Source organism: Staurois parvus, unplaced genomic scaffold (genome assembly GCF_062004578.1).
Source record: "Staurois parvus isolate SC_StPar_1 unplaced genomic scaffold, SC_StPar_1.0 ptg000710l, whole genome shotgun sequence".
NCBI classification, from domain to species: domain Eukaryota; kingdom Metazoa; phylum Chordata; class Amphibia; order Anura; family Ranidae; genus Staurois; species Staurois parvus.
This window is the reverse complement of record NW_028318506.1, coordinates 330,001-341,694: the sequence shown is the minus strand read 5'-3', so window position 1 is coordinate 341,694 and position 11,694 is coordinate 330,001. Positions and strand designations below refer to the sequence as shown.

The following is an 11,694-nucleotide window of genomic DNA, read 5'->3' as shown; positions in this document are numbered from 1 at the left end:
TTTTGGTGGATTGGATGTTGGCGGTGTTTACACTCGCCACTCCAAAGAGGAGAATGGTGGTTCCGATCGGGTCTGCCTGAAAAATGGGCAGGCAGACCCGATCGAAACATTAGTGTGAAAGAGCCCTATTTGCTACACCTAGCAATTAATTGCATGTCTGAGCTGCTAAAAATCTCCTGTGTAGCTCTGACCCAAAAAAAACATATTCCAAAAAACAGACACAGGAAATTTGGTTTTTGATGAGTTTATTTTTTTTTGGGTAGTTTTATATTTTATATTTTTTATATGTTTTACTTTTTGTACAAAAATATACATTATAAAATTATACAAGTAGAATAATATTTACATTAGAAAGCCAAATTCCATCCAAAACCTTTTTTTTTATTTTGGATGGAGTGGGAAACAGTTAGACTCCCTGTCAAGTTTTGATTATTGCCTGTTTCCCCATTTGGGAGATTTTGTGTTGGACAGAACAAGAAGCAAGAGAAGCCTCTCCAATGGGGAAACAGAAATCAATAAAAACATTTTTTTTCCAGTAGAGTGGGAATGATTGGCACCTATGTCAGGTATATATGGCTCTTTATGTCCCCTTGGGTAGATCTCCTTCAAGTGTGAAAAGAAGGTGGGGGGGGGTAATATCCTGAGGTGAGACTGCAGTAACAATTAGAACAAAGGGTTTATAACTCTTTCCCACTCTATCCAAGCCTAAAGAAAAAAGTTTGTCTGGATCATCAATCCAAGTACACATTGACAAATCAGAATCGGGTTCCAGGCCATAGGTCAAAACCGAAAACAGAGGCAGTACCACATGCAAATGATCGAGTATTATTGCTGGATCTGTGGGACGTACAGTTCTTCACTGATCAGCTGATCTGTGATGTCATGTGCAGCTTTTTCCATGTCTAGACTCCGCAGGGCTTTTAGGAGTGTATTGATGTCAAACGCACCTTTCTGGTACCAGGTTTGCAGCATGGCACTGTGCTGATTATTAACATTGCTAGGGTTGTCCACTTTAGCGCTTTCAATTTCATTTTGACTTAGTCCCAGAGAGTGCATTAAACTTGAAAACTCTTTAATGGGAACCTTTCGCACAATAATGGGCCACAATCTGGGGATGACTGTGAAGAAAGCAAGACAGAATGTGTTAAGCAAAAGTAAATTCCTATTTATATTACTTCACATATTTTGAGTTCATATTTTAGATTTTCGTTTACTTGGTTTATGTGACTTTCACAGCTTTATATGTTCTCTGTATCAATTTCCTCTTTCCCCCAACCACCAACAGCACATACTCACCTTTCCTTTACATCTCTGACATTCCATGCTGGGAGAGAATAAAAACAGTCCTGTGTGAGAGCTTATAATGGACTGATTAACCCTTGCCCATGTGACAGCACTGGGCCAATCACTAAGCACCAGCACTGTCTCATGAAGATGAAATACCATACCTGGCAGTAACGGATATTTTCCTTACACCCTTTGGCTGAACAGAGCATCAGGGAGCTAAGGATGTTAGGGGTTTTACAGAGATCCTACTACCAACTTAAACAAGCTAAAAGCACAAAAAAATCAAACATCCTAAATGCTTACTTGTAATCTTCTCCTTTCCATTAATTATTTTTCTTCGCTTGCAAAGTGCCTGTAGCCTCCCTGGGGGTATTCACGAGTGTAACTCAGGGTAAAGTTTCAGTACCACAAGCAGTAACCCCGAGCTACACTCGGGAATACCATGCGGCGCTGCTCCGCGATCTCTCAATCACTTACCTTATCCTGCGCTCCCGCGATGTCCCTCCTGCAGTGTCCCCGGCAATGTAATCCAGCGGATGCCGGCATCTGTCATCTGGTTTCCGTTCCCTGCGAGTGTACAGGGGACAGAACGGCGGCAAATTTGAAAATGACAAAAAGTGACATTCACAAAAATCACTAAAATCACATAGTAAAACATTACTGTATCAAACCATTTCACATACATTTTGTCCCTAGTGCTTTGTCCTGTGCCCTGCCTGCATTTTTACTGTTCTTTCTGCCTGGAAACTGAGAAACGTCCATGGCGTCCAAAAAACGTCCCTTTAGGTCAAAAGCGGTTTTAGACCAGCTAGAGAACAGCGATAGTAAATCAGAACTACTTGCAGAATTGAGTGATAATGATTCGTGGGGAAATTCGTCATCAGACACTGAAAATGATTTTGCGACTTTGCTCAGCGATGTGCGGACTTGGCGCTATATTTCAAATTTCAGTGTTTTTGGTTTGATTATATTATTGAATTAAATTTATTATTATTATAATATTATTATTTATGATTATTTATTAAATTATAATTTATGATTTCGTGTTTCAAGTTTTATCCTACCCGGGATGTTTACTAGACTCTTGTTCGGACAGATTTCAGTGAGTTATTCCTAAGAATTACAGGCCTACAATATAAAACGCCAAATTTCCATGCAAAATAATGGTACTGCTTTCAGCACCAAAAATCTGAAATAATCATACCGCCAGGGAGGTTAAACTTGCTTGAACATATGGCTACTGCAGGAAGAGTCAATTTCGTAGCACAGCTGCCTTTTGCTCATCATAGCCCTCTCCACTTCTGAGAGCATATAATTACTTTGTGCTGGCCCAGCTCCTCCGCCCCTCCCCTTACCTCTTTACATAGCCTTTTATATAGCTGCCGGGGATGGAGAGAAGCGGAATAATATAGAGTGACGGCTCTGAGTCTGTTGATGTCGCTGATATCACATCCAAGATGGCAATGCTCTTAGGGCTTTTGTGGGAGGCTAAAAGGATAAGTGAACTTTGTTTGAACGTGCACATGTACTTTAAAGAAACCTGAAACTTTGCTGCTGCCCTTACCAACTTGCATTTGGAGGATGGCATCATTCTCCTTGTTTCAGTGCTTGATAAGTTATTTATCCAGTAACTGAAAAGTCTCGAAGTCACTAGCTGCACACTATTACAGGGTCACTGACTGATCAATAAGTGAAGCAGAGGACAGGGTTACAATCTCCTCAAAATCAAATACCGTATGCCTGTTTTTATTATTATTATTATTATTATACAGGATTTATATAGCGCCAACAGTTTGCTCAGCGCTTTACAATATAACGGGAGACAATACAGTAACAATACAGTTCAATACAAGAGGGATAGGAGGGCCCTGCTCCTTGGAGCTTACAATCTAGGAGAGTGAGTGTTTTCACAGATTCCCTTTAAAGTCTCCCATTAATAACTAGCTTTCTTCTTGGCAGGAGGTCCGTCGGATTGTTAAAAAATGTACGAATTATTAGGTCCCCGATGATCCTGCTTTTTTTCTTCTTCATGCTACCAACATTCCAGCGAAAGTTTACAAACGTTCAATTCTACGACACCTTCTGAACGCTGCCAAATCTTGTATATCCCTTAAATGGAAGGACCCACAACCTCCATATTTTGGAGTTTGGCTCCAAAGGGTAGAGGAGCTAAATGTACTGGAAGATTTGGTACTGACAAAATAAGACAAGCATGAGGTGTATTCCAAAACATGGGCCTTATGGAACATGTTCATCTTTGTGGAGGAGGGGAAGTCCCTTCTCGAGGTGAGTCACCCTATGGTCTATTATTATTGTTATTATACAGTATTTATATAGCACCAACAGTTCGCTCAGTGCTGTACATTACAATGGGAGAATACATGAGACAGTACAAAACCAAAACAATGTGATACATGAGGGGTTCGAGGGCCCTGCTCCTTGGAGCTTACAATCTAGGAGGTTGTCTAGAGTCTGATTACACCTAGCTGTGCTTCTGGACATGGTCACTCGACACACTACCCTGCTCTCCTTCCCTTTAAGCTCTCCTTGCCATCACCTAACATTCCCTTTCCTTCCTCTCCCCTTTCGGCCCCCCTCCTTTCTTTTCTCCTTTTTTTTTCTTCTTCCTTGCTCTTTTTTCTCTCCTTTCGCCACCTTCTTCTTCCTATGCTTTCTCTCTCAGTTTTTTGGAAAAAGTTACAGCAGTGTCATCCGAGGTGTTTTCTTTCCATGTTGGCTACAATCTATGCTTATGTATACTAAGATACCTGACAACATCGGAATGACTGTATTATGGTTTTCTTCTTTTGTGACATACTTGCAGTTTTAACCATTTTGTGTAATACTTTCTGAGGATGGAAACTGTTGTATTTAAAATAAATAATTTGAATAAAAAAATAACTTGCTTTCTTTTTGCAATTAAAAGAGACCATTATTCAACTTTTAGCAAAATCTATATTAACAGTCATGCTAAGAAGATTAGAGTAGCTGGAGAGCTGAAATACTAAACTTTCCTGGAGAAAATACTATCCTAAGTGCTCTCTTGTTCTGTTCATGTTACCAAATGCTAGCGCTTTGGTCCCATGATCTTTGCTGAAGGACCAAGGATCAGCCAGTCTGAATACTGAGCCTTCTCTTAAACAAAATAGATAGAAGCACCTAGGCCATTGGACATGTTCCCAACATAGAAGGGAGCAATGAGCAGAGTTGATTTCCAGAAATGTTATTTAGTCCTTCTAGTACTCTATATGTGTTTCATAAATTTAGGTTAGAATTAGTCTACTTTAAATCTTACTTTTCTGATATAACATGACATCATATTTTATCCCACCTTCTACTGTGTAATGTGCAAAGTATGCAGCTCACAAAAATATCACAAAAACATCAGTAAGTTTCTACCTTTCATCAATCAAGCATGCATGCTCTGGTGACCTGAGTATCATTTTTTGGGTCCCAGATGGTGGCCAGAATATTTGATGGATAGTCCAATTGCATCCATGCAGTACATAGTAAAAGGTTTTTGTTAATACTGTCCCCTTCCCTTCTGTCTCTTGCACTTGTTCAGCCACTCTCTTTAACCTCCTTGGCGGTATGATTCTTTCCGATTTTTTGTGCTGAAAGCGGTACCATTTTTTTGCATGGAAATATGTAGTTTTTTATTGTAGGCTGTAATTTTTAGGAATAACTCACTGAAATCTGTACGAACAACAGTCTATTAAACATTTCGGATATGATAAAATTTGAAACACGAAATCATAAATTATAATTTAATAAATAATCATAAAAAATAATAATATAATAATAATAAATTTAATTCAATAATATAATCAAACCAAAAACACTGAAATTTGAAATACAGAGGCAAATTCGCACATCGCTGAGCAAAGTCGCAAAATCGTTTTCAGTGTCTGATGACGAATTTCCCCACGAATCATTATCACTCAATTCTGCAAGTGGTTCTGATTTACTATCGCTGTTCTAAAACCGCTTTTGACGTAAAGGGACGCTTTTTGGACGCCACAGACTTTTCTAAGTTTCCAGGCAGAAAGAACATTCAAAATGCAGGCAGGGCGCAGGACAAAGCAGTAGGGACCAAATATATGTGAAATGCATTGAAACAGCAATGACAGCAAAAATGACATTTTTAAAAAATTTAAAATTTCCCGCTTCGGCGCCCGTACGTCCCGACGTCACAGGGACCGGAACACAGAAGCTGGATGCCGGCATCGGCCGGAGGAGATGGCCGGGGACGCTGCAGGGGACACATCGCGGGAGCAAATGACAAGGTAAGTGCTGCAGGGACCCCCAGAGCAACGCCGCATGGTGTAGCTCGGGGTTACCGCTCTTGGTATAGAAATTTTACCCTGAGCTACACTCGGGATTACCACTAAGAAGGTTAAAGCTGTCCATACACCCTCAGACTTTTCTAACAGATCCCACCATCCATGCTAAGCAGAGTCTTTAGGCGAATCTCCTATTGTACTGTAATGTATTGTATTGATGCCTCTGGTTATCAGAGTACTCAATCGCAACTAATTGGATGCATGTGCTGTTCAGCCATCAAAATTCAACCCAGCTACTTCGATTTGTCAATGCTGGGTGAAGTGGTGCTGACTTGGCCACCCACTGATCAAGTTTTGTTCAGTTCATTAGCAAAAGTCCACAATTTTCTCAGTGTATGGTTAGCTTAAGCACCAATTTGTTACTTTTGACTTACACTGGACTGAGGACCCCCTCTCTTTCGCCATGTGACAAGGCTGAGTTCTTCATGAGCAGCCAAAGGGCAAGCACAAACACTGTCATACATGGGGGGATGCCCATTGGTTAAAGTGCATGTTTATGTTAAGAATGATTGTCCAGTGCTCAAATCTCCTTAACACAATCCCAAGTCTATGAGTGGCACTAAATGATAGGTGTCATTGTATGCAAACAATCTTTGTTTCATGAGTATATATATCTAAGATGTTACCTAAAAACTCCAAATGTAATCTCTGCAATAAGATAAAATGGGTGATGTAGAAGCATGTGTGAAGAGTACATGCCCACTTACTTTCTTCTTTCATGTCTCTATCGATTCCTTCCTTAAACTGCAGAATAATGTCTCTTTGAAGTAGGTCTCCTTTGGCCTCATTGTGGTCTTCATTTTCCTTGCAGCAGATATGTAAAGTTAGCTGTGAGCATAAAACAATGAGTGTGAACTATCCTACAGGTGTTCACATTAACATTTATATTTGAACATCCAATACACTTAAAAATAAATAAATTATATATATATATATATATATATATATATATATATATATATATATACACACACACACACACACACACACAAAATATTGCCAAAAGTATTGGGACACCTGCCTTTACACGCACATGAACTTTAATGGTATCCCATTCTTAGTCCGTAGGGTTCAATATTAAGTTGGCCCACCCTTTGCAGCTATAAGAGCTTCAACTCTTCTGGGAAGGCTGTCCCAAGGTTTAGGAGTGTGTCTATGGGAATGGTTGACCATTCTTCCAGAAGCGCATTTGTGAGGTCAGGCACTGATGTCGGACGAGAAAGCCTGACTCACAGTCTCCGCTCTGATTCCCCCCAAAGATGTTCTATTGGGTTGAGGTCAGGAGGCCAGTCAAGCTCCTCCACCCCAAACTCGCTCATCCATGTCTTTATGGACCTTGCTTTGTGCACTGGTGCGCAGTGATGTTGGAACAAGAAGGGGCCATCCCCAAACTGTTCCCATAAAGTTGGGAGCATGAAATTGTCTTGGCATGCTGACGCCTTATGTGTTCCCTTCACTGGAGCTAAGGGGCCAAGCCCAACCCCTGAAAAACAATCTCACACCATAATCCCCCCTCTATCAAACTTTACACTTGGCACAATGCAGTCAGGCAAGTACCGTCCTCCTTGCAACCGCCAAATCCAGACATGTCCATTGGATTGCCAGACAGAGAAGTGTGATTGGTCACTGCAAAGAACACGTCTCCACTGCTCTAGAGTCCAGTGGTGCATGCTTTACACCACTGCATCCGACGTTTGCATTGCATTTGGTGATGTAAGGCTTGGATGCAGCCGCTCGACCATGGAAACCCATTCGATGAAGCTCTCTACGCACTGTTGTGCTAATCTGAAGGCCACATGAAGTTTGGAGGTCTTTAGCTATTGACTCTGCAGACAGTTGGTGACTTCTGCGCACTGTGCGCTTCAGCATGAGCTGACCCCACTGTCATTTATGTGCTCTACCACTTCGTGGCTAAGTTGCTGTTGTTCCCAGTTGCTTCCACTTTGTTATAATACCACTAACAGTTGACCGTGGAATATTTAGTACCAAGGAGATTTCATGGATGGATTTATTGCACAGGTGGCAACCTATCACGGTACCAAGCTTGAATTCACTGAGCTCCTGAAAGCGACCCATTCTTTCACAAATGTTTGTAGAAGCAGTCTGCATGCCTAGGTGCTTGATTTTGTACACCTGTGGCCATGGAGGTGATTGTAACACCTGAATCCAATAATTTGGAGGGGTGTCCCAAAACCTTTGGCAATATAGTGTTTGTATGTATATATATATATATATATATATATATATATATATATATATATAACATTCCTGCATTTATTTCAAGTAACTGTCTTTTAGGAGTCTGCAGTTGACTATGCAACCAGCTTAAAATGCTTGTTTAATTCTATTCCAAACATAACGTAGTTTATTAAAGTTAGGGTTAGGGTTAGGGACTGATGTGAATGTACAATATAAATGTAAAGTGCTGTGTAAATTGACGGTGCTATACAAGTACCTGAAACAAAAAATAAGTAAATAAAGGACATGTATTACCAAAGCAAGCTATATCATTGATAGGTTGAGAGATCTTTTCACACATGTGAAATAAGTGATATACCCAATCAGATCTCACTGTCCATTTTTGAAGACAGGCTTGGATTGGTTGTTGCTGCAATCACAGCAGTGCTAGATAACTTCAATTATGTGCCTGACGTATATCCTGTGCTCAGGCACATGCTACTCATGCATCACCCATCTATACTGAAATTTAAATTGCTTTGGATCCAAAAGAATGTATATTATTACATTATTTTTATACAATCAATAGATGTCATACTTACTTTACCAAAGAGTTTAGACCCTGAAAAAAGACAGAACAAACAACAGTTATGGCATGCTCTACATGGTTTAATTAAACACCTCTACCTTATCACAAGACACTCAAATAAAGTCAACTTAAAAAGATGAAATTGAATATTATATTCCTCTGATGTTCACAGAAGGTGTTACAGGATGCGAATATTTTATAGTTAGTTAGCCACATGGTACTGCATTTATGTTTTAGTTAACAAATATTGGTTTCTGTATCCTATACATAAAAGATGATAAACACAACATCAAACTGCAGAATGATCATACTAATGTTAAGGCCGGTTCACATCATGCCCGCAAAGAAATGCACTTTGAGTTCCTGTTCAGTTCACATGCAGTTCTGTGCTGTGCAATTTCAGCACATTATATGTGAATGGGCTAAAATCGCACAGCATCGCACCAAAAGTAGTGCATGCACTACTTTAAGAAAAGCACTGCAACCGTGCTTTTGTACCATGTGATCCAGTGCAGGCAAACGCGCCGCATTTGCGACCTGCATTTGAGGTGTCATTAACATACTACTGACACCCACTGCAGATCTCATCTCTGGCAGTTTTAAATGTACATTTCTGTACTTGCAGGGTCTATAAGTGGATAAAACAAGAGGAAACTTGCATGTATTGCAGAGATGTACTATATATTTTTTAGTTTGTCTTGACAAAGTGGAAGAGCAGTGAAGCCAACCATAGTGTAATAAATAAATACATATTTATTTCATTTAAAAAAGCAGTAATACACCTACAAATATTAGATACATTTGTGAATAGGTAGGCACTGATTGATTAAATCAAATATATCATATGACAAAAAATAGAGTTTTCTATCAGTGACATAAAGCAAATAATAGTCCCAGACAGAATATAATGAATAGTAAACATATATTGAGTGACAGTCCCATAGAAATGTAGTCCCATAGGTCAAGAATTTTCTATTTCACCACGTATAAATAATAAGTGAATTCCTCACTCGCCAGAAAAAATTTACCCTGGTTAAGGTGGTCAAATAGCGCTTTGTAATCATAAATGTTGACAACCAGCAGCAAGCTCTCATGGATCAGGCTTCCTGGTCTCCTGATATGGGATATTATTATTATTATTATACAGTATTTATAAAGCGCCAATAGTTCGCTCAGCGCTGTACATTACAAAGGGGGACAGAACATGTGACAGAACAATACCAATACAATGCAAAAACATGAGGGGATCGAGGGCCCTGCTCTTTCGAGCTTACAATCTAGGAGGGAGGGGATAGTGGTACAGGAGGAGGTCGGCAAGTTAGCAGGGGGTGGGGTAGGCATCCCTGAAGAGATGGGTTTTCAGGGTGCGCCTAAAGGAGAGGAGAGTAGGTGATAATCTGATGGGTTGGGGCAGGGAGTTCCAGAGGATGGGTGACACCCTGGAGAAGTCCTGGAGGCGGGCATGGGAGGAGGAGACCAGGGAACTAGAGAGAAGGAGGTCTTGTGAGGAGCGGAGTGTGCGTGCTGGGCGGTACTTGGATATTAGGTCAGTGATGTAGTTCGGGGCAGTATGGTGGACAGCTTTGTACGTCAGCGTTAGGATTTTGAATTTGATCCGTTGCGCAATCGGAAGCCAGTGGAGGGATTGGCAGAGGGGGGTGGCAGAGACAGAGCGGTTGGAAAGGTGAATGAGTCTGGCAGCCGTATTCAGGATCGACTGAAGTGGGGATAGCCAGCGGCGCGGCAGGCCAGTGAGGAGGGAGTTGCAGTAGTCGAGTCGTGATATGATGAGGGAGTGGATGAGCTGTTTAGTGGTTTCTGGGGTTAGGAACGTGCGGATTTTGGCGATGTTGCGGAGGTGGAGTCTGCACGAGTTTGTTAAAGATTGGACTTGGGGCTGGAAGGATAGGTTGGAGTCCAGAATGACACCCAGTACTCTGGCCTGCAGGGCGGGTTTGATGGTAGCGTTGTTGGACGTGACGGAGAAATCAATGGGGGGTGGTGTCCGGGCTGGGGGGAAGACAAGAAACTCAGTTTTGGAGAGGTTCAATTTAAGGAAATGGAGCGACATCCAGTCTGATATGTCGCTCAGTAGGTGTGTGATTCGGGCTGAGACCAAGGGGGTGAGGTGGGGGGTTGAGAGATAGATTTGTGTGTCGTCGGCATAGAGGTGGTAGTTGAAGCCGTGAGAGTGTATGAGTTGGCCAAGGGTGGAGGTATAGATGGAGAAGAGAAGGGGCCCGAGGACAGAGAGGGGGAGTGAGGGGGAGGTGGTAGCATTATAGGTAACGCTGAAGGAGCGTTGTGACAGGTAGGATGAGAGCCAGGAGAGAGCAGAATCTCTGAGGCCGAGGGAGTGTAGTTTTTTGAGGAGGAGGGGGTGGTCGACTGTGTCGAAGGCCGCAGAGAGGTCAAGGAGTAGGAGCACTGAATAGTGGCCATTAGCTTTGGCGGTTAGCAGGTCGTTGGAGAGTTTGAGTAAGGCAGTTTCTGTGGAGTGTAGGGGACGGAAGCCGGACTGTAGGGGATCGAGGAGGTTCTTGTCGTTGAGGTGAGAGCATAGGCGGGTGTAGACTAGGCGCTCGAGGAGTTTAGATGTAAATGGGAGCAGGGAGATGGGTCTGAGGTTGTTCGGGTCATTGGGGTCCAGGGAGGGCTTTTTAAGTATGGGGGTGATGTGTGCATGTTTCAGAGGGGAGGGGAAAGTGCCTGAGGAGAGGGAGAGATTGAAGATGTGGGTGAGGGAGCGTAGGATCGAGGAGGAGGAAGGTCGTAGGAGTTGTGAGGGGATAGGGTCGAGGGGGCAGGTGGTGAGGTGGGCATCAGAGAGGATCTTGGAGACTTCCTCGATGGTAGTAAGGTCAAAGGTGCGGAGTGTGGGGGGAGCTTCAGTATGAGGAATGTAGGGTGGGGTGGAAGAGGAGGTCAGAGCAGTGGTGGGGCCGTGGGTGAGGGGTGATGAGGGGGTAGCTGAGTGAGGGTGAAGGGGGTTGGAGAGAGTTTGAGCAGCGACGAAGTCCCTGCGGGTTATGTCGAGGGGGAGGGGGGATAAGGGGGTAGCTGTGTGAGAGGGGACGGGTTGAGAGGGCGTGTGAGTTGCGGCAATGTCCTTGCGAATTGTGTCAATCTTGTTTTTGAAGTGATTGGCAATCTCAAGGGCAGTGAGTGAGGTGCTGGGTGGAGGTGGGGGTGGAGAGAGTAGAAAGTTGAAGGCAGAGAAGAGTCGGCGAGGATTGGAGGAGAGGGCCTTGATGAGGGTCAAGAAGTAGGCCTGTTTGGCAGCATGGAGGGAGGAGG

The 11,694-nt window shown here is 42.5% G+C and overlaps 1 protein-coding gene across 4 annotated transcripts in view; it reads right to left on the bottom strand.

Annotated features, from left to right (window-relative positions):
* Positions 1-228: 228 nt before the first annotated feature.
* LOC149445779 (tumor necrosis factor receptor superfamily member 10B-like) overlaps positions 229-11,694 on the bottom strand; it is a 50,635-nt gene continuing 39,169 nt past the window's right edge. For 2 of the 4 annotated variants that reach the window (XM_089653398.1, XM_089653400.1), the window contains 3 exons: positions 8,411-8,430; positions 6,338-6,458; positions 229-1,118 (listed from right to left, as the gene is read on the bottom strand). In XM_089653398.1, the coding sequence (XP_089509524.1) occupies positions 826-1,118; positions 6,338-6,458; positions 8,411-8,430 (434 nt within the window). In that variant the 3' untranslated portion in view covers positions 229-825. The remainder of the gene's footprint in view (positions 1,119-6,337; positions 6,459-8,410; positions 8,431-11,694) is intronic. The other 2 variants (XM_089653399.1, XM_089653401.1) reach the window with 1 other exon arrangement.